Source organism: Colletes latitarsis, chromosome 3 (assembly GCF_051014445.1).
Source record: "Colletes latitarsis isolate SP2378_abdomen chromosome 3, iyColLati1, whole genome shotgun sequence".
NCBI classification, from domain to species: domain Eukaryota; kingdom Metazoa; phylum Arthropoda; class Insecta; order Hymenoptera; family Colletidae; genus Colletes; species Colletes latitarsis.
Window position 1 is genome coordinate 35,106,198 of NC_135136.1, and position 28,000 is coordinate 35,134,197.

Sequence of the window (28,000 nt, forward strand, 5' to 3'; positions counted from 1 at the left end):
CAAAATTCCAAGTATCATTTACTCAATTGCTGGTACGAGGTCTGCGCGGAACGCTCGAGTTTGAAATTCGTGTCAGTCCGAGCGATCGGTTGAAACGGAAAATTGCTCCAATCGGTACCAAGCGAGCGAAATTCCTAAGTCAGAACGATCTTGATCCCTTCCGTGCTACATCTACGCACGATCCCGGCCATGATGGAACCACGAAAGACTCACCTGGCACGTCGAGGTACAAAAGAATCAAAAAGGTTCGCCCCCCTTTCGCTCGCAGTTACGGGGCACGGACTGTAGTCACTCCTTCGGCGAGCTGTTTCTCTCTCTCCCATTCCTTCCACTCCCATAGCAGAGGCCGCATACCTCCTTAGGATGCAGTGTAGACCTGTCCATTGGCTGGCAGACATCGGTTCTTTTCCGAAACGACGACTCATGAAACCGAGAGGATAGAACACGGGATAGTTGTATCGAGTCTGTGCCGGTCCGTCATGAGGTTCAGTGAATACGTGAACGTTCTTTGAACCGAAAGTGAGAAAACAGAAGAAAAAAAGAAACACGTGGAGTGATATGATGAGTTGAAACGGTGTCGCGAGGACGAAGGATCTTGGACTTTATGAGGTAAGGTGGGCCTCGTTTCTTCGTTTATAACAGCGTGGGTGGATCGATCGAATTGAAACGACGCCCCGAATAACAAAAAGCCGGCGTTCGAGTTAAGTAATTTGTTACGGATACGAGAATAAGTCGTTTTTGATGTTCGAATACGAGTAATAGATATCTGAGAGGGAATGAGGTAATGTTTCTTGAATTTCATTAACATCTAGACTAGTTTTACCTTTCGTTTCCTTTTTATGGTTCAGTCACGTGTTGCAATGAAGCAGAACCTGCACTGCGACGCTGTGTAATCCAACTATGATATTTCAAAACTATAAGTACACAGATATCAACGTAGTGAAGATTAAGTGTATGGTAGTTTTTAACATTTTTCGTGTTAGATGCACAAGGCTCGATCCGGTTGATTAATTAAATATTCGAGAAAATACTCTTACTAAACTCTGATTCTTTCAATCATTCAATCAACTATCGAAGCGAGAATAAGACTCCAGTGTTCGAAGATTTATTAAATTTTTGTAAATTCATCATTCTTAGTTTGCAAGAATAATAGTTTTGTGACAATCGAATCGATCTTGCCAAACACTCGTCATCGTTTTCGCCATTTCGAGGGAAACCAGTCTGACCAGCGACTGCACTACTCGAAGTCTCGGTTTCAAGGAACCGGTGTCAAGTTCGTGGAACAGGAAAAGCTGGAACATATTGCCTGTTTACCGATTAATCGAATAATTTTCTTGCTAATAACAACTTCGCGATTGAGAGCAAGACTCGATAGACCTATCTATTTGCATAGGAAACACATGACATATCTCTTCCTCGTAGTAATTACTACTCTTACTTCTTCTTGGATCTTCAAGATGTATCGTGCAAAGTCTCAGGCCCAACATTTTCGTATTAATGTTAAAATCGTGTCACGAATATTCCTAGCAAACAATCGAAACCTGTTAGCCGTAAGTTCCTCGGGTCTGAACATTGTGTCGAGTCTCAGAAAACAATTCAAAGGCATAGAAGTGCCGCGACGTCACGAATCCTGTTCTTGGACGGGGAGACCAAGCCTCGATAACAAAAATAAAGAGCGAAACGGAACGAAGCGCGTGGCAGGATGTTACTTTTCTTAGTCATTCATCCTGGCATCACCTGGTCACACAGTGTCAGGATTCCAGGCGCGTAACGTAATGGCGGGATCGGGGAGGGGGGGCTCGGTAACGGTTTTTTTCTTCCTCCCTCCTCTGTTTTCTGGCTTCTCTGTTTCTCTGCCTTTCTCGGCGATTAACGTGTCTAGGACGTCGGGACTCGTATACGATCATCGCGGTACAGTTAACCGCGCGTACTCGTTTGCTTTTCGCGCGACGCTCGGGAATAGAAAATCGAGTTTCGCGGATGCGAAAAGCGGACTTTACGTCGCCGGTGCACGCGGTCCTACGCCATTGCTCGGTGGCCAGACCGGTACCGCGACTCCGGCTGCCCGCGAAATTTCGTAGAGGCTGTGTTACGAAATCAACCGCGAACACTGGGAATCGATAGGAAAGCGTCCATCTTAGAAATTCTACGCGTTCACTGCATTATTCGAATAATCGTTTCGTAAGAGCCTTTTTAATCTGAACCAATATTAGATAAAAGTTCAATCCGAGCGATACGGATTAATCGGTTCTTAATCTGTGGTCCGTGAACCTCGAGGCTGCAGATAAACATTTCGGGGTCAGCGAACTTGCACGTGGGAATTTTAATTATTTGATTTGGTTGCATAAATTCTGCCTAAAAATATCGACTTCGTCTTTTCAGTAAACCTTTTGATTGCCACTATGTCTTGTACAGGAAATTACAGTCGTTCTTAGATAAGCTGCTGATACAAAAGAAATGTTAAGATCCTTTTAAAAAACGAATATTTTCAAATGCTTGGACACATTACAGAATTCCTTTAACAACTACTTATATCTCGATAACGTTAAAATTGACCCATTTTTTATTTGACAGGCTAATTCAAGTCCAAGTACATTGCCCAACGAAACTGTTGTTTCGTATTCGTAAAAATAATTGTTTTATTCGGTATTTGAATAATGTAGGGTTGTATTGAATTCCGATACGCGCGATTACAACCGCGATAACGCGAATACAAAATTACCATTTCTCTGACACGAATGAAATATGATGCATCGAATGATCAAGCTCGAGGGTTCGAAACGATGCATCCCAATGAAAATGTGTATTATGACTGTTATACCGTGATACGTTTTACCACGTATTACCACGGAGAATTCTATTGCAACTCATTACGGCGCCACGGCAATTTCTACGAAGTACTTTTTTATCTGCGTGAACGAAGGCTCGAAAGCAAACATACTCGTACGCTCGAGAAGAAAAGCTTTCCGTTGTGTGGCGCAGAAATTAATATCGCGGCGCGCTGAAAAACGTAATAAAAGATGAAATATCTTTAACCGGTGACGAAACCGGTTTTCTTATTAATTGAACAACAGTCCATGAAATTGAATGTAATTTAGCGCCATTATTTCGCGTTTTATTGATTATCGAGTCGGGGAATATATTTAATTGGGTCTAGATTCCGATAACCAAAAGAATTCAGAAGAATTAAGGTAACGTTAAACACTGATAAAGAAGATTGGTATTCCTTGAATTCTTGCCTCTGAAGAGACGATTCTTTAATTTTACTCATAAATGCTTCAATTGACTGTTGACAATTCCGAGGCAGTAATTCCAAATTCATTTTGAGATAAGAATTGAAATTTTCGTGGGTTTAACATTCATCGATTACAGAAGAGAAATATAAACGCAATTTCAACTTTCTCGCAGAGCGATTCGGTCCATCATTCAATTTCATGGTATCATTTCGAGCTTGATTGAAAGTAACTGCCACTTCTATTTAAAGATAAAGGGGTTGAAAATAATGTCAGCCTGTTATTTCAAGTGTGTTCTCTGAATCACTTCGGCCTAAATGATAAAATCGCATTAATTGGTCCTTTAAGGATAATTGAGATGAATTTATGATCAACCAAATAATCGTGTAGTTTAAAATTTGTCCAAAGTCCACAACTGGAAAAATATGTTTGAGGCAATTCAAATCTTTCAATATAGAGAAGATGAGAGAAAGAAAAGATTTTCTGACACGAATGAAAACGAATAAAGTTTACATATGTACAAAATTATTTGTATTATATATAGGAATAAAAATCTTTACAAGTAGATTAAATATTTCAGTCGACGGATTAAGTGGCACTTTCCAAGGTGTTATTTATAAAAGAAACCGTGCTTCTCTCCTTGAGCCCAATGAGACCAGTCAATTTTGCCATTTCAAATTGATTGAAAGTAATGGCCACTTTTATCTCAAGACTAGGGTGCGCATAGGATCTTTTCATCTCGTTATTTTGAACTTGTTACGAATCACTGCGTCCCATATACCAAAACACAATCAGTTAAACTTTAAACAGGAAATTGCATGTAATGTAAAAGTTACTATTAAGTAATCTAGAAGTATAAATCAGAGCTACAAGAGGGACAGTTATTAGTTCGAAGCTACCTTTCTATTATTATTATCATTGATTGCCTTTATTATTAACTATATATGGAAATATATACATGAGTCGAAGATAGAATACGTTTTTTTTTCTATCTGTGTATAATCCTATCGTAAAGTTATAATATACACTTACATACAATACGTACAATAAAGTTGTCAAGTTAGTATGTAAGAAATATCGTTTCTTCGGTCGAACATTACAAGCATAAATTCATAGAAGTAGTTTACATGTAATTTTCCACCCTTTCTCTAACGATCTACTGGCTTTATTATTCCAGTTTGATTAATGTAAGAAATTCTTCTGGAGGCGAAAAAGCCATCGAGTGGTACGGTTTACGACTTTCCCTAGTCTTTTCTCTTAGCTCCATTTTCAGTAACATAGTATTAAATCTAAATTTTGAGAACTAACATCGATCACTGTCACATTAATTGGGGAATATTCGAAATAAAAAAATCAAATATATTATAAGAAATACTACAACTTACAGTGCACCTTCTTCAGACTTATAATTTAAAAGTCACAATGTTATTCAAATAAATATTAATTATCAGTAACCTACTATAGAATTTGAACTTTGACATTTATTTTCATTTTTTATGGCTCCAAATACTTTCTCGCGTCCAAGAAGATACTTTTTCTTCGTTCTTCGAATGGTCGATTTCACGAACAGCGATTCGTTTACCGATTAACATCGGGTTTCGATTATTCATGGTGAATTATGGAAATGCAATCACTGGTTATTTTCATGATCGTAGTTGAATCTTGCTGTATCGTTTTACACACCCAACTCAATCTGACCATATTATTTTACACGTGGTTACTGGTAATTGCCACTTCTGTTTCAAATTTGTTGCCTGCATATGGGCATCCGCATGGTAGAAACACGCTACTCGTCATGGATTTTAACGCTCCATGCTTTTCCGCGTTGCACACCTTCCAGGTAGAAATCACTCTTCGAGACGATGCGAATCCAGTTACTATCACGGATACGGTGTAAACGTCTCGTGTAAATTTTCATAGAAGTTTCGTTTAGAGTTTCATCTTCTATATCAACGCGTGAATCCGCGAAATTGGTATACGATCAATTAAATAGGTAAAACAACATGTGGGTTCTTTAAACGGCCTGAAACTTAAGTAATTTATATTCAGGCAATTTAAGATAACATGCAACCACTGCATAAGATTAAAGAGGTTAAAAGAGAGGGTCTAAAATGGCGAGTAATAAAGCAATTAAGGCAATGAATTTATTAACGAAACAATGAGGTCCCTGATGGACTTAGCGTGACTGTCTAAGAATTATGGTAAGCGTCTCACTCGTGGAGGCATTTTTTAACAATCGTCATTTTGAATTATAACATAACACGAGTAGATACAAATAATCATTCATTTCCCATTTAATAAAACTAATAGTTTGTTTCTCATTAAAATTAGAGTAGAGATTGAAAGATATATTTTTCAATGTAACTCTGATAAATTCCGTTATTTTCGATACGCAGTATTTGAACCAAACACAAAGTTCCATAGTTTTCCGTATATACAGGGTATTCTGTCATCCCTGGGGAAAATTTTAATGGGGGTTTCTAAAGGCTACAATGAGACGACAGAGGTGACCGAACATCCTGTATAATAGTAACTGAATTCCGGATATACGCAGAATCTGTAGCAAAGCACTATCGTGTTAGCTGATTCCTGGTGGATCAACTTGATTAAGAATTGCATTTCCTGAAGACGACAGCTGATAACAACCTTCGGAATACGGAAGTCAACCAGTGCCATGCACGAAGACACCGAGAAATTGCCGAGAAATTGTCTCTCTCTAATTACTCGTTCCTCTTGACGGAATGATTAGTTCTCACGCTGTGTTTTCAGCGCGGTTCTATGACATGACCACAAAATTCGAGATTATATACTTCTTTTCGAATTCAGTGGAAGTCACAACTTCTTTCCTATCATCCCAATATACAGGGTGTTCGGCCACCACTGGGAAAAATTTTAATGGGGGATTCTAGAGGCCAAAATAAGACGAAAATCAAAAATAACAATTTGTTGATGAAGGCTTCGTTAAACAGTTATTAACGTTTAAAGTTCCGACCGTACTGAATTTTTTTCTCGAAAATACGCAAGATTTTGGGGGTATGTCTATTCACCAAAAATGATTGTAATTGACCCCCGCAACCGAAAATAATTTTTTTAGAACGAGTTGGAAAATTTTCTTTTTGTTGAAAAATTTAGGCACCTATCCCCTGTCGATTTTACTTAAAAATTCGTTTTTCATTTCTAGTAATTTTGGTTGACGCGCTACGGAAATTTTGTCTAATACTTTTTTGTAGGTACCCATGAGCTCTACTTCAGAAAAAAGTTTCATTCAAATATATTCACAATTGTAGGAGTTATGGCTGTTTGAAAATTGGACCATTTTTATGGAGTTTTTCTCATTTTGCGGGGTCAAGGACCAACTTTTCGAATATTTTCACGATTTGTACATATTCTCTAGAAAAATACGCGTAGTTTGCTTTTTTAAACATGAAAATCGTCCAATCCGTTCAGAAGTTATGACGTTTTAAAGATTCGCATGAGATTTCAGGGAAGCATTTCTGACCTCATATTAGATTTTCGGTAAGGAATTTTTTCCTCGAAACTGGTTAGGATTTCGAGGGTATGTGTAATGACCAAAAATGATTGTACTTGACCCCCGCAACCGAAAATAATTTTTTTAGAACGATTTAAAATTTTTTAATTTTGTCCACAAATTTCTCACCTTCTCGAATTTTCTTTTCGATAATGCGCAGGATTTCGAGGGTATGTCTATTCACCAAAAATGATTGTAATTGACCCCCGCAATCGAAAATAATTTTTCCAGAACGATTTGAAATTTTTGAATTTAATTGTTAATAACTTTTTAACGAAGTCTCCATCAACAAGTTTGTATTCTTGATTTTCGTCTTATTTTGGCCTCTAGAATCCTCTATTAAAATTTTTCTCAGGGGTGGCCGAACACCCTGTATAATGATAACTTCCTTAAATCGTTTACAATTACATGCTAAACTATTTATTGGAAACAAATCATTTCGTTACAAAAACTTTGTGTTCCTTGTCAGTAATCCCAAACTTTAAAAACAGTAATAGGTTCATTTACTTTGTCCTATTCGCGAAACAACATTTTTCGATACTTTGTAATGAATTAGAAGAAAATGCTTGGAATAGCTTTTATTATTTTTGAACGTATAATAGTTGCGAGGAAAAGAAACGTATTATGCTAATACACATATCCATTAACCAACGAACGAATATGATTGATGCAAATCTAGTTTCATGTTAAACGGTTCTCGATTAACGCACAATGTGAAATCTCGTTCGCGATTTGCTCTAAATACTTGTCTACATTTCGTGATAACACGGTCTAAATATTGTTGCAGTCGGTTTAATTATAACAGGGAAACGTTATCGGTCGAGCGGCTTTGATTCCGTACAAACTGCGGTCTCGAGTGAGAGTTATGACGGAGGGAAAATAACGTGAAGCGCGTACTACGTTTATCTCAGCCGATGATGTTGTGCAAGACTTTTGTTCTGTGTCTGTCTAGAGGCTCTACTAGAAAGTTACCGAGAATCGTAACAGACCTGCGCAATGCTAATAAGCGATATTCGCTGATCCATAAAATCTTACGACTTGATCTTGAAACTACTGCGAAACATTAGTGCCCTTTGGCGGTTGCAAAAACGTACGATTTAAAATTCAAATACCTCAATTTACATTTCAAAAAAACGAATCGAGCAACTTACTGTCTGACGTCTTTCGAAATCCTCCCAATTAGAAATATATATGTTTCATAGTATTTACTATGTCTATATAAATTTATAGATAATTGTGTGAAAGTCAAAACTTGATCAGGAAATTTTTAAATAATTAGTTCTGCCATAAAAACTTTCTTTTCGAATGGATCTTTTAAGCCATCAAGACTTTTGTTATATACATGTCAAGAGCTATGTTAAACATTCAGCCAATTTGATTGAGAATTGTCAAATTTTTCCCATTCTTAGAGAAAATAAATACTTCCTAATCAAATGACATTTTTCAGATTTGGACTGTAGGAATTCTAGTGTCTGTTTCATTTCAATTACTATTTATAGCAATAAAAATTACAAAACGTGACAGTTTCGGGCCCGCGTTTGACAGCTTCTATCGAACCGAAGATGAAAAAGTTTCGGGAAGAAAAGCGACAGAGACAAATATCCGTCGAGCGTGTAACAGGACAATTCAATTTACGGATCGCGACGAGAGTTCCGAGAACTCCTGAAATGGAATCTGATTTCTAACGGCTTTTCACTGACCGCACTTAACCGGTGGAAGTCATTCAGAGACCGTACGCGGTGGTTGCAACGTACAGCCACGCGGTTCGCCCGCAGCCATTTTTCACTAGCGCGGATAAAGAACGCGGCTCGACGAAGTCGTTTTATATGGGTGGTACCGAGTGCCTTCAATAGATCGATGCATCCTCCGCACAGTTTAGTCATTTCTTCCCTACCCACTCATTTGCGGGCTGTGCTTCGCATTTTTCCATCAGACGTGAACGTTGATCCCGTGTCTGCGTAACAAATGTGCGGATACTCGGTTCGAATGCCTCTTGATTCTTGCGTATCGTTATCCTTCCTTCTCTGCTTCCGCCATTTTTGAGGACAACAACCGATGAGGGTTAACCATAAGTGTTTAATTTTTGGGTTCACTTGAGACCATCTCGAACTTAATAGGTTCAACGTCATGTTGGTCTCTCAAGAACGACGCTAAATTGTTCATTTATTAAGGTACATTTTCTAGTAAAAGTGCCATTTTGACTCGATTGACTCGAGACATTTCGTAGAAAGGGACTTAGAATTTTCTTTTCTTTGTTCAATATTTCTGAAATCACTTTGTTAGTTCAGAAGACAGAATTTATAAAGCAAAATCGAAAGGATGTTTTCGTTCTTCACCAGTTGATATACTAGTTGCATAATTATTTTGGCAAAACTGTGGCTATCTCTTCGTCAAGTACCTCTCTACTTGTACTACTTAGTACACCTCTTGTTCAAGATACGGCAGCTTCGATGGCCGGAAGTGAATGGAATCGTGTCGAACGGTTGTATAGGAAGTGTTCGTTTGTCACGCAAGAGAGAACGTACTTTTATTCGTAAAACTTTTTCTTAATTGTGACGTTCCAATTTGCCTTAATGAAAGTTCTAAAGTGTCTATCACCCTACTATTTTTATCTCTTGCAACGTACAATGTTTCTATCTTTTTATATTTTATCTCTCCCGTTACAGAGCTATAATTACTGTTGATGCCTACTTTATTTGCAGCAATTACAGAACTGCGTACATATTAGGCCTAATTGCAGTCATCCTGAGTTAAATGACACCTAACTTACTTTTACGTTAATCTGCACGTAAAAATGGACAACTTTCTTATTTAACCTGTTCCCGTACTTTAACGAGTCCGACTCGTGACAAAGATTTTGGGCCAAACATAAATATCACGAGCCAGGCTCGCAGACAGCAAATCACGATCGTGATTGAATTTTAGTTTCTATCAGTACGTCACAAGAGTCGGTCACGCTTCTTACAACCTCTGTTACAAAGCAATTTAGCATCAGTCTGGTCTGTTTACCGCGCGTTGACACCTACCGTTTGGGTCCGGATTTCGTCAAGCTAAATGGCACGGGAAGGGGTTAAATACAAATTTTAAATATTTACTAGCTCGTAAAAATTATATAAAATCTATTATAGTATTTACTACTTAACCCTGCAATACTACACTATACTGAGAAGCTATATACCATAACCATGAAAGTAAAAGCAAAGTTTATCGACATGAAATTATTATGAACCGATTGCTGTATATCACAGACAGTTATATTTTTAATTTTTAAATGAGTGGTCTAGAAAAAGTGAAAGTAAGAGGTTAATAAAAAATTTTTGATTTCAAGGATTAGAGAATCCCAACCTTAGGAATTATAAATAAAAATAAAAATATTAAAATCTCGATGATCGTTCAATATAAAATATCTTAACGAATAAAGAAATTTGAATCAATGGAGGTTCGAACCCCTCTTCCCCTCTCAGCCCCTCATCCGTCATTAAGGCATTCCACTATTGTATTTCAGGGTTAGTAGTAATTTTTGTTAACTCGTTTGCTTGGTTCGCGCGCAGGTGACAATGTGGACGATTTTATTTCTCGCATTCTCCACGTGGTCTTCGTCATGGGGTCAGGTGATAAACAGAGCACCACATTTCGTGCAAGGCGGAGACATGGCCAGGTTGGCCGTGTCAGAGGGTACGCCGCCAGGTGCACCTGTTTACACGCTTCAAGGAGAAGATCCAGAGGGCTCTAGGTTGCACTACTCCATCAGCGGAGAGTACTTCACCGTGAATCGGGATAGCGGTGTCGTCGTGCTGAGAAAGGCGCTGGATAGGGAGACGCAAGACCTGATCGAAGTGATCATCAGCATAACGGGTAACTACACTGCTTTTATTGGTGTCCCGTTACACTGTTACGGTGGAATATCAATGGATAAACGGCGATATCTAGGGCATTAGATGGAACGTGCACACACGTGACCTGGGAGCACGATGTTCCGATGGACTAGTGGCCATTTCTTTACGTAACTGAATTTTAATTAATATACTCGAACGTATGACTTGTCGTGCGTGGGCAGTAAGAGTGATGCAACTGGAGATTTCTCATGTTTTTAATTTCAGTAACGTACGGCATAAAAAATAATACGTTCCTGTCGTAAATAATTCCACGCTTGTAACGACATTGCTTTCACTAGCGTTACATAAATAATATTTACACTTCAGCGCGTGGAAAAGTAAATTCGTAGTTTAATGTACGTGCTTCTAGATAATAGATTAGCGTTTAACAAAAATTTTAATTGTTATCTTACTTTTCAACCAATCATTATCGTGTCGTAACCGTTCGAACATTCCATAAAATTACGTAACAGTTGTTAAAAAAAAAAATATCTCCAAATTATGCAATACAATTGCGAAAAATGAAGAACTTTTAATATTCGAAATTTTTGATAAGGGTGACGTAGCTCGAAAGGAATTAATTTTTGTATATACTTGTAAAATAAATAATTAACTATCGATAGTTTTAGTGCTCATTATGTAAATGATGTCTTGTTACGGAGGCGAAGAAATTAATAATACTCATTTAATGAACAATAGCACTGAAATGTCAAGTATTGTAAAATACGATTCACACCCTTCTATTGTATTCTCTCCTCATTAATAATTAATATCACGCATGTTCTTTGCATTTCATTTGTCGTTCGAAAATACTCGTGCATATGCGTAACTATATTATATGATAACTGGAATTGGATAAAATTATTGCAGAAAATAGACTTTCTTATCGCTTGTGCTTTGTTCAATGCACTCAAAATTTCCTGTAACTATAATATACAAAATAAAATAAGACCCAAATAATTTATACTAAAAGTAACTAGTAAATGAATGACATCGAGAATGCAAAGATTCGCCATTTAGGTTTCCAGGAAAATTAAAAAATCATATGTTAGAAGAAACACACACCGTGATAAAAAGGAATCCCTAAGTTCATTCGACTCTATCAAAATTTGTTTGGCATTCTTTTTAAAAAAAATTGTTGATCGACAGGGTATCGAGGGTTGAGATTTTGTGTATTTAAATTAAAAAGATGACAAGTTTAAAGATCATCCGTACTCGATTCCTCGAACTCATTGGCGGATATCTTTCTAGACGAAGGTATTGCTGGATCGGAGCCCAACACCGTGTCCCTTCGTCGCGAGATAGCCGTGCTGGATGAAAACGATAATCCGCCAGTGTATCTTGGCAGGCCATACGCTGCAAGGGTGCCGGAAAGCGCACACGTGGGTGGCCTGTTAGTTCCTCCTGGCACGATCGTAATCACCGATCGCGACGGTGGCGTAAACGCGGATGTTCACGTGGAATGTGTTCCTGCGTCGCGGGACGACGATGTTTGCGATGTTTTCAGCATCTCCACGGACAAGGTACCGCTTTTTCGCATTTGTAGGCGTTAAAGATTTTTAAAAACTTCTAACGTGTTATAGTATTGAATATTTGTTTCACTCGTTAGAGATAATCAATCACCAAGTGCATGTTAGACGCCATAAACATTAGCAATTTTTTATTGTTTCAAATCCTGATCTAAGCTATGCGTCACACATTGTCGATATTTACTGGAATGTCCACTTATAACAGTTGTAACATCATTCTTCATAATTGTTTTGGTCAAAATATTTGTTAGTTGTTTTTGGTATCCCTAATTGAAACGAGCAATCGTTTAGTTGGCAGAGGGGAAATACGACGTGCAGATAACACTCATGAAACCGTTGGATTACGAAAGAAGAAATTCATATTTGATCAATCTACTGGCGGTGGACGGTGCCAGCGAAGTGACGAAGAGATTACAGGCTAGAGCAACCGTAGCTGTCGACGTTCTCGACGTCCAAGTAAGTGGGTCTCGACCGTAACCGCGGTAACTGTAAATCCATCTCGATCATTTCGTATTGGTTAACAAGATCGTTTATGATAATACAGCCATGGGAAGTTATGCGTTACCCAGTGACTCCGTTCTCGAGCATCTGACTATGCAGTCTTTACGATATAACTTTCACCGGAACGGTACATCGTAACTTGTTTTTCCTGTAAACGTGTTCGCGTTATAATTCTTGAAATCCGCCGGTAAACTAACGGTTGCTGATTGCTAATTTATTCCGCGGAATTTAATGAATTTTTCAAACCGAGAGTCAACTAAAAATGAAATACGTTGGAATTTTCAATTTAAATTGCAGGAAGCTGTTAAACTCTGTTTGCCAGGAGTTTGGTTTACTGTTTCGATCACGGAAGTATTGTTTTCAGGATCAGCCACCCGTGTTTCTGAACGCGCCGTACAGCGCCGCGCTTCCCGAGAACACGGCGCCTAATCACGTGATCCTGACAGTGAGAGCACGCGACGGCGACACGGGAGAGCCAAGAGCTTTGCTTCTGACTCTGGAGGACGACGACGAGGGTCACTTCGACCTCGAGATGTCGCGCGAGGGCGACGTGACGCTTGGAAAAATTGTCACCACCAACGTTTCCCTCGACAGAGAGGACCCCAGAATACTTCAGAATGGAGGGATTTACACCTTTCATGTAAAGGCGACGGAACTCATCAACAACGAGATTCCAGCCGACACGGCGACCTCCATCGTGACCATCGTTGTCACGGATGTCGATGACCTCGTGCCCGTTTTCAACGAGAAATACTTTAGCATTAAGATTTCGGAAGATATTGGGAGGGACACACCCTTGCCAGGTGAACATAGGCATTTTAATCCTTCAGAAATGACGTTTATTAATTCCAAAAACATTTTGCTGTTAATATTTTTACAAGCTTATATTGAATTATGAATCTATCTGTACTACTGTACATGTTACATGTTTCTCCTTAAAATTTCTCCCTGATTAAAAATAATGTTTAAAAGAAACGTTCAGTAGTCTCGTAACGACAGAACTCGATTGTCAGGGCTCAACATGATCGTAAGCGATGGCGACGTTGGCGAGAATGCAAAGTACACGTTGGCTCTGAGGGACGTGCCAGAGTATCCTGGTATTAGCAAAGCCTTCACCGTGAGCCCCGAGGAGGCTCAAGGTCGAGTGCCAATCGTGGTCAAAGCTACGAACGTCAGCGTGTTGGATTACGACGTGGATGATCCAGCGAAAAGAGAACTCGGCTTCGAAGTTATCGCGCTCGTTGCGCACGAAGTGGTACCGATTTTTTAAAAAACTACAAACTGAATTCGTTAATCGAATAAAATATTACTTAATTAAAATATAGGTAGCCACTAGCAGGGTTCACATACAACTGATGGACGCGAACGACCACAGTCCGGAGTTCTCTCAATCGGTGTACAAACTCTCGGTGCCCGAGGACGCCGAAATAGGGACTCTGTTCGCTGACGTTTTCGCCAAAGATTACGACAGTGGTTCGTTTGGTGAACTGACCTACACGTTGCGTGGGTTTGGGGCTGATAAGTTCAAAACTAATTCGAAAACTGGCGGAATCACGGTCGCCAAAGCTTTGGATTACGAAGCGCAGAAGTCGTACTCGCTGACGATGGAGGCAAAGGACGGTGGCGGAAGAGTGTCGGCTGTAAACATTTTGATAGAGCTGGAGGACGTTAACGACAATGCACCAGCGTTCGAACAGAACGAATACACGAGGACGGTCCGGGAGGGTGCGACCAGTTTCGATCCGCAGATGTTCGTCAGAGCCACGGACGTTGATGGTCCTATGCAGGGGAATGGCAAAGTGACGTACTCGATAAATTCGCATAACAGTATGACGAACGGTGTTTTCAAGGTACGCGGAAGAAGAGACCATCCTTACGTTCGATCTTCGTTCTCTTTATTCAACGTCGTTTCGTAGATAAACGCAGACACCGGAGAAGTAACAATGGCGACGCCAGTGCGTTCAGGGGACACCGAAAGGGGTATTTACGAGCTGGTAATTCGAGCTACGGACGCTGGTACGCCGCCATTGTACGCCGAGGCGAAACTCCTCGTCAGAGTGGGGGTGCCTGGAAACCAAAAGCCTATTTTCCGCGGAAACTATAAGTCTAATCTGCCTGGGCCCAGCAGCTATCGGGCCAGACTGCTGGAGAACGCTTCGCCAGGAACGGAAGTCATCAGAGTCGTGGCCAACGATCCCGATGGAAGGGACAACTTGTTGCAGTACCACATTGCTTCTGGTGCTAAAGACAATTTTGTCATAGACTCTAGGTACTTGAAAAGCCCATTAAATCTTCAGTTTATTCTATATCAAAAATCAAATCAGTATAATTCGGTTTCAATATTTCAGTTCTGGTATTATCACGGTCTCCCCGGATGCTCGTTTAGATCTAGAAACCGGCGGTGATAAATACGAAGTGATAGTTTACGCTATTGATTCAGGCACACCTGTCAAGGAAACCGCTACCACTACCGTCACAGTGAACATGATCGACGTAAATAACAAACCACCGGTGTTCAACGAGTCAACGTATTTGGTTTACGTGTCAGAGAGAGCTGCAATTGGTAAATCATTAATGCTTCAGGCTTTTGAATTTCGTCCAAGTGTAATTCCTAAAATGCATAGTAATCTACTTTAATGAATCGAACAGGCGAACCCGTGCTAAAAGTAGTAGCAACTGACCCAGACTCGGATGCTTACTTGGAGTACTCTTTGGTGGAACCCATAAGGGCTGTCGACAAAACTGGCGTAGCTTTCAAGACTGCAACACCCTACGATTACAAATCAGCGTTTCGTATAAACTCTATCACTGGATTGATAACGGTTAACCGCGTGTTGGATTACCAAGTGGCTGCAGTGATAATCCTTACGGTTCAAGTCCAAGATCTAAACGCTGTCGTCGACAAAGAAAAACAAATTACAAAGGTCGAGGTGACCGTGTACATTCAGGCTTACAGCGACGACAATCCGACTTTCACGAATACTGGATGGTCACCCAACAATCCGACGATTCGGATCACCGTACCGGAGGAACAACTTCTTGGAACAACTTTGCTAATGTTATCAGCCAAAGAACCTACCACCGGATATCCTGTACAGAGATTCGAACTGGTGAGGGAGGACGACGACGAAGGATACGTTAACGTCGGTGTTCAAAGTGGGAACGTTGTCTTGAGCAAGAGGTTGGACTATGAAGCCTTGAATCAAAAGGTACTATCGAGATTCATATTATTATAAAGGATTTACTTTGCGAAAGTTGATTTCTTCCTTTCAGTTTATTCGTTTCAAAGTGAGAGCTCTGGCCAGGGACTACGAAATAACACGAAAGATGTCTGAAGCAAATGTGATCGTTGAAGTCCAGGACACCAACGACAACAGTCCAACCTTCACTCAAAAGGATTACAAAATTTCGGTATTAGAATCAGAAAAACCCTTAAAAATCGTCTTGAACGTCAAAGCCACGGATATGGACAGTTCCAACACGGAGCAGGAGGTTAAAAGAGGATACGGTGAAGTGAGATATTCTCTGACCGGTGAAAACGCCAATATGTTCGAGGTGGAACCGATAACAGGAAATATCCAGGTAAAGAAACGTACCTTTTAAATGTTTCGAGTTGTGACAAACTTGCTACAAATTGTTACAGATTGCTACCAACACGACGCTCGACAGAGAGAAACAGTCGGTTCTACGTTTTTACGTGGTTGCATCGGACATGCCTCAGGGTGGTGCAGAACAGAGAAGCACTAGAGCTTTGGTGACAGTCGATGTTCTAGACGTTAACGACAACTCTCCAACTTTCGAGCAAGAATCCTACACAGCCGTGATACCGGAAAACGCTCCAGCAGGCGTCAGTATAGTGAACATCACTGCCACGGATCCAGACGAAGGCGAGGGAGGAACGATTCACTTCGAAATCATCGACGAAGGTGAAGCAAACGGTCAGTATTTAATTCTGATAAATACTCATTAAAACGAATTCTTCATCTACTAAAGATCATATTTGAACTCTGAATTCTAGCTTGATTAAAACGTACCTAAATCACCGACATCAAAATTACAATTAATACTATAAAACTTTCTTTCCAGATTTAGAAAATCAGAATTATTAGAACATTATTTAAACGCCTTATTTTATAATGCTCTCTTGAACAATTTTCAATTTTTCCTTTCTCTTGCTCGTCTTATCGTCTCGTTTCACTTTGCTTTCTCTACTCACGTGCTTAAATTTGTATATTTTTAATTTCTTTATTCATCATCATAACGAATAAAGTCGTTAAATACATAAATTTACGAAATAAATAAGTATTCCATTTTGAACGCGTCTGAAATTGCAATTTCAGGGTTGTTCAACATAAACCATACAACCGGAGAGATTTATTCCGCTCGAGCGCTGACAGGGAAAGGTAGAACGGAACCGTACATCATGCGAATTAGAGCTCAAGATGGTGGAGAGCCAGAAATGTATTCCGATGTGATTTTGACGTTGTACATCGGTGATGTGGTCAGCAACGATGGCGTGCCTCTGTTCATCAGGCCGACGCTCGAAGAGGTGGCTCACGTAGCTGAAAATTCAACGATCGGTAGCCCGGTGTTCCAAGTGGTAGCTTCGGATCCGGACGACCCGAACTTGCCAAACGGAAAGATCACTTTTAAGTTCTTGGAGGACGGAAATTTCGGTAAAGACGCGAGTGCCTTTAAGATAAATAGCGAAACTGGCCTGATCACTACGCGAAAGTTGCTCGATCGTGAAGCAAAGGATAGCTACACGTTAATATTAGTTGCTCAGGACCTAGGAAGTCCTCCTCAACAGGCAACCAGAGTGCTCCAAGTTATCGTGAACGATATCGACGATCACAAGCCTCATTTCAAAAGGAACTTGGACAGTCCACCGATAGAGCTGACTATCTTCGAAGAGAAACCAATAGGCACCAAGGTTGGAGCGATCGAAGCGATCGACGAAGATATCGGTGAGAACGGGATGATCGACTACTCGATCGTTTACGGAAACGAGGCTGGATTGTTCGTCGTGGAGCGTCTCGAAAATAACTCAGCAGTGATCAAATCCAACGGTCGTCTGGATCGCGAGATAGTCGATCGTCACTTGTTGACAGTGAAGTGTTTCCCCTACACGGTCAAGAAGTCTGACATAGTTCCGAAACCGTACAATAGACAAGATCCCTCCGAGAGGCAGGTTCTCATCAGGGTACTGGACATCGACGACAACAAGCCCAAATTCAAAAAGGAGAACGTAACTTTGGGCGTTCGGTTGAACGTTCCAATCGATACTAGTCTGATCACGCTGGAAGCCTTCGACGTCGACTTTGACGCTCTGCCCATTAACTACAGCATGGGAAAAGCATCGTTCGTGTCTCTGGTGGATCCCTCCATGTCGAAACGCGAGATTCCGTCGCATCTGGCCTTGAATCCTCAGACCGGCGAGCTGAGAACCACAGGTTCCATGTCCAGCTACGCTGATGGCTACATGGAGATCATCGTCTCTGCCAACAATTCCATGACGCCTGGCAGGGAAACCAACATCACATTAAGGATTTTCTTGCTGCGGGATAGGGACATGCTGAAGTTCGTGTTCTCCAAGCCGCCAGTCGAGGTTAGAAAGACGCTGGAGGACTTCGAGAAAGCCGTGCAACAGGCTCTGTCTCTGCCGATCAGCGTCAACGTCTACGACACGCAATTCTACTCGAAGGAGGACAACTCGTTGGACTTCTCCTCGACCAGTTCCTGCTTCCAAATGGTGGGAAAGGAGGCGTACGATCTGGACGAGATGAAGGCTCTCCTCATCGATCAGAAGAACGAGGAGCTGAAGAAGGTTTACAGGACCTACCACGTGGAAAAAGTGCAACACTGTGCGGCTACAGTTGCTCGCGCTGATGCCTCGATGACGCAGATGTGGGTCCTAGCGATCGCGGTGCTCGTTGGAGTTGCTACGGTGGTGTCCAGTTGTGCTCTTTGCTGTATGCACGCCAAGTAAGTTCACGCGACTTATTATTTTACTGTTCAACGTGATATTGGTTGAAATGAAATTTTATCTTCTTCCCATAAGTGCTTCGTTTATTAGAATTAAATTAAAGAAGATGATTCAAGAAGATTTACACTTTTAAGAATTACTAGCAAGTAAGTTTAATTTGGAGTCTTAAAATTACAAAATAATATCAATTGACGATGCTCATGGATAGAACATTTTTTTCAAAATTGTAGATGGAAGATGGTAGAAAATTTTACGTGTGAAGAAAGGTTCGTTTTTGACGAGCAGTTTCTAAATATGTAACACTTTTGCACCAGCATAATAATTTGCATATCTATTACGTAACGAGTAATAATAAAATAGTAATTTCTTAGAAAGTAAATTATCATAGAATAAAAATTCTCTTCAGGTACAAACGACAGGTGAAACACGCTCGTTTGCGCGATCAGCCGCGTCCGCCTTTGAGCTACGTGTCTTCCGGTCCAGGAATGGTGAACGCTACTTCACACACAACTTTGGGGCCGGGAACTATGGTTTCGCTAGGACCTCACGAAGGTCCTTACGAATGGGGGGCAGATACGACGCTCTATCATCCAAGTACTCTCGGATCTAGGACGTAAACAAAGTCTATGATTTGAGAAACACAACTGATCGAATAGTGCGAATCGAGCCTTACGGAAAAGACTATGTCGGAAAGAATGGGTTGTTCAGAAATAAGACATATTACCGAATGCATTTTTCAAAACAGAAGTATGCAAAATGAAATTCTCCCGTGTTAAATTTATGGTTAATTGCAGCAGTATCGACGAAGAAATAGAATCTGCACGACTTAACAATAACGAATACGAATGAGAATCAAAGAAACAGTACAACTAATTTTAAATTCGACAATCTTTTCGAGACTATTCAACTGACAATGCCTCCTAGAGCTATTATATGACTATTTTAACGCGTTAAGGCTTCAAACAGATAAGTATTAAGAATAACGCGCTAGAGATTTCACTCTAGAAGTTTTAGAGTGGTGAAATGCCATCGATACCGGTGAGTTTTATTATAAGAAAAGTGAACGATGCGCTGAAATCACGCGTGATGTTTCGGTTGATTAACGAATAATGAACAATTTTGAGTGGAAAGAGGAAAAAGGCTGGAACGTAATCGACGAATTGTACCATAGATGCTCGATGTACCATGCGCGGTGTCATCGTGAAACGTTAGTCGACGAATGGTGCTATAATGTAAGATTGAAATAATCGTGCCAAAATACGGCGATGCGCATAAGACAGCATTATTTAGTTTAAGTGGACTAACTCGCGCGAATTGTATATTTCTTGAACCGTACACGAATTCTACTCACAAACGATCGCTATATTATTGCAGATATACGCGTGTTCTATTGTAATATATATATAGTATTTAAGGACGAAATAAATCTGTACATTTGTTTATAACTAAGATGACGCTTCTACACGATTCGCGATTTAAAATGACGTCGATCAACGTTAATAAATCGAACAGCATCGATGAAAAGATTTAAACATATAGGAATTACGTCCGAAGAAAAGTGCCAAGTTTAATGAAATTTTTCTTCAAGTTCCTGATGATGCAAGTAAGTTCATTTTACCCTATTTTCTCTAAAATAAATTCGTGTAATATGAAGGTAATTTTTCAATTTCTCCAGTGTGAATCACATTACAGGAACTAGAGACAATTTACGTTACTATCTAAGAGTTCATACATCACCCTCATTCTCGGGTTTTTATTTATATAACAGATAGAATAACAAACTATTGACATTATCGTTTCAAAAGTTTCGTTTTCGTACCTTCTTGAAGATAATCAAGAAAACAAAGAAACGATTCATGCTGGAATGTTACAGTACTTTAAATTAATTCACAAGAAAATATTCAGCGATACGTTTTAGTGTTTATAAAAGATTTTCTATTCACGTACGCGACGAGTACCATTTTTGCAGTCCACGTATCGTGGCCTATGAAGCAATCGCACGATCGACGAATATCTTACGATTACACGAGTCGAGATCTTGGAAGATTCTCGAACGCCCTCGACGGAAATGTCAAGGCGAGGTGGAGCTTGGGAGATAATTTGATCTCTTGGAACGGTAATCTGGGAAATACGAAAGATCTTCCGAAGAGACTGTCAGATCAGGTAATTTCTACCACGATGAACGTTCATCATCCTTGAAAGGCAGCAATCGTTATCCCTTTGAATATCATTGATCTGAATATCATTCGTTTCGTTATATTATCGCTCGTTACATTCTTCTTCGTGAAAAACCACTTTCGATCAGAGTTGGGCAAAATTTTACTCGAACAATAGATATCAAATAAAATCAGCATATACAAATTTATACGATCGAACGTTCACATTTTTATCTGTTCAAATATTTCATTCTATGAATACTTCAGTGGATAAAAACGTTTACAACTGTCCCTGCTGTTTTCAGTTTAGAAAAGTCAATAATAGTAAAAAAGAAAAAACATAAAATTGAGCTTCCAGGATGAATAATTTCGTAACCATTTTCGTTTACTCTAACATTTTTTGATACTTTCTCTACTCAGATACTTTCGAAAACATGTATCAGAGATGGGCAACATTCGAATAGTAAATAACGAATAAAACCAGCGTAGAGCCATTTATTGATGACGTTCCTTCGATTGAAAATTTAAAAACAGTTTCTATTTAAATAAGAATTTTGCCTATTTTCGATCTAATGGGTTTTAGAGACACTGTCGCTGAAACGTTTGAATCCTTCGATGCTATCAATATCTTTGGTAACATCCTCGTTTTTCGTCTCATTAACGATCGTTTCGCTTGGAATTACAGTGGTATTACAATCTTCTTTCTGACTTTGATCCTCGGTAGTAGTCCCAACGATTTTTTGAGCTTCGATATCGTACTTTTCGGTGCTAGCGTAATCATCCTCGACGCTCAATTTATGGTTAGACGGAACAGTAACTGTTTCTTCTGTGTGGTCACCACTGGGCTCCGAAGAAACGTTCACTTGCTGGAATTTCGTTTCTTCTTCTTTGTTATCCAGAGGAGTTTCCTGGTAGCGGTTCGTTGCCAATCCGAACGGACCTTCGCTTTGCATGAATTTCGATTGTTCTACTGCCAAGTGTTTAGCGATCGTTTCCAGCGGTGACCATACTTTATGCATAAACTGTTGTCGTTCTTGGGGAGGCATCGATTCCGACCTGTGAATTATGTCGTGCCTGGAAACGAAAGTTGCGTCTTGAATATACGATTTCATTGGCTCTAGAAACTAGGGTCGATCGTGGTTTTATTTTTCAAGCTAGGATAAAAAAGATTCACCCGAACAAAATAATGCAGAAGTTAACGAGATCTTGGTTTTCAATAATTCATCGTTCTGTATGCAGAAAAATTCCATAAAAGGCATCGAAAAGACGTCTTTAAAACTCTAACAGTATTTGGTAATGTGACATTTGAAAAAATAACGTTATAGAATATTATTGTAAAGTTTTTATTAGTCGACGATTTAAATATAGTTATCGACGAATAAACCTGCTTCTGCATTATGTTGTTTACGATACGCGCTTCTCGCATGTTCAAACCACAAAGGCAGACTGTCCTTTGCAGTTAATAAAGCATACGTGTTATGAAGCAACATGGTCATCGATCGGAATTTACGACAGACCTTTCTCGAGTCGTTTTCCATGATACGAATTTAGTCGGAGACATTTCGCGTGGCCGTCTTTAACCAGACTTGGAACGTTTCGTTCGATTTTTTATCGAATCGATGTCATTTGCACACACACACGGATCGTTCGGTGAAAGTCTCATGGTTTTGCCCCGATCTTCCTGGTACTTTTGTGGATAAATCTAACATCGAACGGTGGCACGAGCACCATTGTAACGATCCCACGATTTACATACGACCCACTACGAATAAATCTATCAGTCGCGAAAACGAGACCCGTGGTTACGTAAGCGAAATTAACGAAGACAAAAATGCGAATAGCGTGGGTAAAGAATCCACGTAATCCGATATTGAAAGAAACCAAATCGATTATTTTTATATTCAGTGAATTCGGGGGTTTTGTAATTTAAAAAAATGATACCAATATTCTGTTTCTAGTCTAATCTAATTTCGAATCTCACCTGTTCATTTTATTTTTCTTTCTCGGATACAAATTCAAATGAAATATCATCTGTTGTCTTTCCTCTTCGTCGATCGCGGCTTGATTCGACGTCCCGACCATCGTTTGCGGGGGTGGGACATAAAATTTCTGGCCCCTGTTGAACAGTATCGGTCTTCTCGTGTCGTAATCGTCCAAAGGAACTTGTTTCGGTCTCGTGGTTTTCTTATTTTGTTCCATGACGTCGGTGATCGGATAAATGTCCAACATGACACTGAACGGTTTTGGTTTACGTTTCTTCTGGTAGTTGCTCGCGTAAGGGGCTGGATCATATTGCGATTCCACGTCCGATGAAGGCTGTTTCATGTAATTTACTGGTCGACCGTACGTATCGTAATAAGGACTGTATCTATGAAACCCTGTTGGCGAGAATCTAAAAGAATACATTTATTTAATTTCCATACTCGTACATTTACTTATAGCTTCCAACAAAAACGAAATAAAAATCAATTAAATAGTCCTGTTCGCAAAAATTCCAGATGGAATACTCCAAAGTTTCAAGCGTCGCGCAAGTTTCTAAATATCCTTCAACTGTAACTGATAATAAATTGAAAGGCCAGAAAATTTCCATAAATTCCTTCTATACCTGAAGTTGGACGGAGCTAACAGATTGACATCCGCGGGATGTTTCGGTTTATACTGATACAACGGATCTTCGTTAAACGAATAAGAACTTTCTTCTTCTTCCGACCTGTCGCTGTTGGACATCATCTCTCCAATCTCGGGAGAAAAATCATACTTTTTCGGGTTCACGTAGACACCGGTGAATTTGATGCCTCTGTTTGGTATCTCAGCGTCGTTCGTCAGATACTTAATAATATCCTGTATGTTTCTCGACGATTGTGGATATCTGTATTGAGAGAGCTGAGGATATTTCAATCGCTTGAAAGAAGTCGGTTGGGGCGTTTTCAGCTCCCAATGAAATGGAGTTGGCCGATTCTCCTCCGAGCTTTCATCGTCCTCGTTCGAACCCGGATATTTGTACCTGTTCAAACGGTAACTGACCTTTCAAATATTTCTTTGTGCAGATTTTACGTAGAACATCGCGTCTAGATGTAGAATAATCTCGATTGCGATAACGTTTCATGAAAGTCTCAACACGAGAAATTTGAAATCCAAGTTTCTATAAATTTACATGAAATATGAGCCTTTCGTGCATACAGAATGATTATCTACAGGTGAATAATCACCGTAGAGGGTGATTCTACATATATACCAGAATGAGACAGGAGAAACTAAGATTTCATTAAATTTTTTAATTTATGGATCAGGAAACAAAGAGTCCATTTTTAATTAAACATATCGTATCTCACGTTGGCAAACGTGTCGTTAAATTTTAATTTTAAAGTTGCAGACGAATTTTATTCATCGATAAATGGAAGCTAAGTTTAATTTTGAAATTATATTCTTATCGAGACAGATTCGTATAAGCAATCGATTACCATTACAGAATATCGAATAATACCTGTAGAATGAAATGTGCATAAATAATTTATTTTAGTATATTTTAATAGCTTCGCAAAATTGCATTAGTCATTTCATTGCATATTCATTCCATTCTATATAAATTAAACTGATCCATTAAAAACTCACACATAATTTACAATATCATAAAATTATTAGTACCATTTTATTGAAAACATAAGTAAACGTTACTTTACCTCTGCCTTATCCGATAAGCTACAGCATGATTATCGAACAACTGTTTGCCCTCCGCAGCTGGTTCGTTCATGTTGTTTTCGATAGATTTCAGGACTCTCTTTCGTAATTTGAAATTATTCAAATTTTGTGATCTAAGCTCGGCATCGGATACTTTTTGATCATCAGTCTGATCATATAGTAAAAGATTCCCGCGGTTTTCATTGTCAGAACGATCGTGAACGTAAATCGGATTACTTCTGTTCATTTCGGGTAAAAGTGTAGAACTGAAGAATTTCCTTGTGACGTTCGACGGTTTCTTAAAAGCATTTTGTAATATATACATGTGCTTTGTTTCCTGGTTGACTTTACTGTTCAACGACGTGGCAGACGTGAAGTCGTATAAAAATATCCCCACCTGCAATTCGGAAAATTAATCTGAATTTACAGCATCAACGATCGTCTAGATTTAATCCTCGAATGGCGAATACAATCTTTTCAAATCCAACCTAATAATGTTCAGACAAAAAAATATTTTTACGATATACACGTCCTTTGATATTATTCGAACTGCTTATGAAATATTTGCGATATCGTTGCTTCTTTTAAATGAGATACTTTGTATAATGAAATGAACCCGGATAGAGTACAAAAAAGGTTTCGTAGACAGACATGCTCCGCCTTCGCGACGCTGTTTTGGCATTCCTGCATTTTTAAGAATAAATTTCTCGCTAACGGAAGAGAAGTGATCCTTGATACTTTTCAAAGGTTTTTTTGGGTGTCCTTTCCTACATATAGAAAAAAGTGTAATAAAAAACTCGAGCCACGATAATTTTAGTCTGACGTATCACCATTATTTAATGAACAGCACGTATAGTTAATTGACTGCTACGTGAATATCTGTATCATTTTCTATGGAGCCATTTTATTTCCACACTATTGGAAATTATATGCACAATCTAACATTTGAGATTTAATGATAGTGATAGTTTGAAAGCAACGATAAATTTTCTAATTAAACGATTCTCAATAAAAAACGCATTAACATTTGCGTACATTTTGCATCTGCATTGCGTTTTAGGATATATTGCACCATATTTAGAAAGTAATTATTAAGAATTTAAATCGTTGGGATATTTGCAAACGTGCTTATCATTTTTTCGTCTTCGTTCATTAATTATTCAATAAAACCGTGCTCCAATACCGCGATCTAATTCGTGTCAAGGCACAGTTAACGCCCTATATGTGAAGCGCGCAGAAATCTCGTTTGACGCTTGGTTCGCCATGCATGGACGGGGTATACAGAGGTTTGCGGTGAAATTCTGATTTTTAACATCTACACTGTACCTGTTACATTAATCATGGGAGAAAACTCGTGAGAGACGTAATTGCGCCTATTGTTCTTCACAATGACGTCTCATTAAGAGACCGTTGCGATAAAAGCTTTACTTTTAACGAAACCATTATCGCCATCAGACTGAATATCGTCCTTCCCATTGTTAGACTTTGATTGTCAAAACTACTCAAATTTCAAATAATTTTAATACTTTATAGTAATGTATTACATTTAAAAAATATTTCTTCTATTTTTGAGATATCCAATATATTAATTCTCTTTTCTAGATTACTAAAACTAAAATAAGAATGATGCTGTTTTCCAAAATTGGAGATAAACGGATCTTCTTCGCTCCCACGCGTTTCTAAATCAAAATCGTATGATCTCGGTATCATGATTATAAAAATTATTTGCTTTGTAGTCAGTAATCGAATAAAATGTAATTATTTTAGAAGTATCGTTGATGTTTTAAATATTAATTATTTGGCTCGAGTAAAGTTGATTACCCGTTGTCTCGATTGCACTTATTCGTCCATGCTTTGAGCTATCGTTAATTATAAGCGAAATTGCCAAACGCGTAGCTGGGATTTCGTTAAAAATTTACTGACCTCTGACTAATGCATGTTGCAGGACATGAACGTAAGATACAGACGTTTGAACGAGATAGAAACTGGTAAATTGTTAATGATCAAACGTTCCTTGGTCACGCCAACCAAGTCGTTGAACCAGAGGGATGTGGCAACACGAAGTACACAAAGCAAGTTGATAAAGCTTCGCAAGATGAGCGGTTTTTCTAATGTCGCAAAGTAAAAGCAGAAACTGGTCCTCCGGTAATGCATGCAACGTGTTATGTAGGTAAGTAGTATGTAAATATTTGCGTGGAAAATGAGTATGACGCTGCTAGTTGGATGCTCATATTTCGTGTTAACCTTCTATAATCCATTGTATTTTTAAATTAATGTACCATGTATGAATTCATAAATTATTATGTTGTTCTGAATTCAGAAAAAGTGTGGCATTTTGTTCTCCGCGTTCGAGAATTGAACATGTTACACTTTTCTTATCAATTGTGCTTTAAACAAAAGAAACAGGACCATTGCTTTAAATTTTATTTTGTTCAATGTTTAACAATGTCTCATTGCATAATGGATTTTCGTGTGAAACAAAGTTTATAAAGGATCAGTCTTTTCAACAGTGTACCTGTTTCTATAAATAATCAAAATGAATTACGATAAACCAGCGATGGTTTATAATATTTTATAGTAACATGCTCTAAATTTTGAATGTCTGGTGAGATACTCACTAATATTACCGCAACCACCACCATAACTCCTATCGCAAATTTCCTGGTGACGGAACCGTATCGACTTCTGTTGTATCTATCACCGTGATCGGAGTAAAGTCCAAGTTGAGACGTACTAATCGCAGTTCTACGTTCGGTTTCAAGCATGTCCTTGCGTGGGATCTGTTGGCCTCTGTCCTTTATAATTATTCATTGGCCACGTTTAGCATACTCGAATCGTTGACACACTCGTGAATTTATTTATAACGAAAGCACGATCTTCTTCGTTGATATTACAAATCACAGTGGAAATATTAAAACGATTACGATTCATACGAGAGAAATTGGAGAACGTTCAACGATAGGTACTTAACATTTTGCACAGAATTTGTCAATGCGGACACGATTACACGGGAAAATTAATCACGAATCGATACATCGAGCTTCTACCTGTTTATTAATTGTTTTATGATTTCTATTTTGCAAGAACGGGGAGATTGTATTCTTTCGAAGCTCCAAATGCAACTAACGAGCTCTCATTTCGCGCGACGGAGTTTTCACTGGTGATTCTATCACGAACGTAGAAAATTTCTTTGTACGTGGGGGAGGCTCGTTATGGTAGTAGGAGCTAGGTTATGGGCTACTTACTACGCCTGGAGTCAAATATCATTGTATATCCGCAGAGAATGTCAATGTCACTGTGTCACGGTGACTGACTCAACAAATGAACTATTATCGTCTATCCGTCTTCTTCGACGTGGAAGACAAGGACAATTGCAATCTTCTGTTTAATGAATTATTCTTTTGACTGGAGATAAAACACTCGTGTAAAAATATTATTCCATTCGATAAATCTTGACAGGATGTTCGTTTTCTTATGAAAGTAAAATGTTTGCTATATGCATTGTCTGTTTGA

General features: G+C 39.1%; 2 protein-coding genes across 2 annotated transcripts; one reads left to right on the forward strand and one right to left on the reverse strand.

Moving 5' to 3' along the window:
• Positions 1 to 329: 329 nt before the first annotated feature.
• On the forward strand, positions 330 to 20,102 carry Cad74a (cadherin 74A). Its single transcript, XM_076762171.1, has 14 exons — positions 330 to 609; positions 10,314 to 10,617; positions 11,889 to 12,160; positions 12,458 to 12,622; positions 13,032 to 13,470; positions 13,681 to 13,922; positions 13,993 to 14,517; positions 14,584 to 14,936; positions 15,016 to 15,230; positions 15,317 to 15,876; positions 15,941 to 16,249; positions 16,311 to 16,605; positions 17,008 to 18,652; positions 19,060 to 20,102. The coding sequence occupies exons 2-14, from the start codon at positions 10,320 to 10,322 to the stop codon at positions 19,268 to 19,270; spliced, it is 5,529 nt and encodes a 1,842-aa protein (XP_076618286.1). The 5' UTR covers positions 330 to 609; positions 10,314 to 10,319; the 3' UTR covers positions 19,271 to 20,102.
• Positions 20,103 to 21,378: 1,276 nt separating this feature from the next.
• On the reverse strand, positions 21,379 to 27,252 carry LOC143340609 (uncharacterized). The gene is made up of 5 exons (XM_076762787.1): positions 27,106 to 27,252; positions 24,490 to 24,884; positions 23,415 to 23,813; positions 22,791 to 23,201; positions 21,379 to 21,883 (listed from the first exon to the last, which is right to left on the reverse strand). Exons 1-5 carry the CDS (start codon positions 27,250 to 27,252, stop codon positions 21,379 to 21,381), a joined length of 1,857 nt encoding a protein of 618 aa, XP_076618902.1.
• Positions 27,253 to 28,000: the final 748 nt, after the last annotated feature.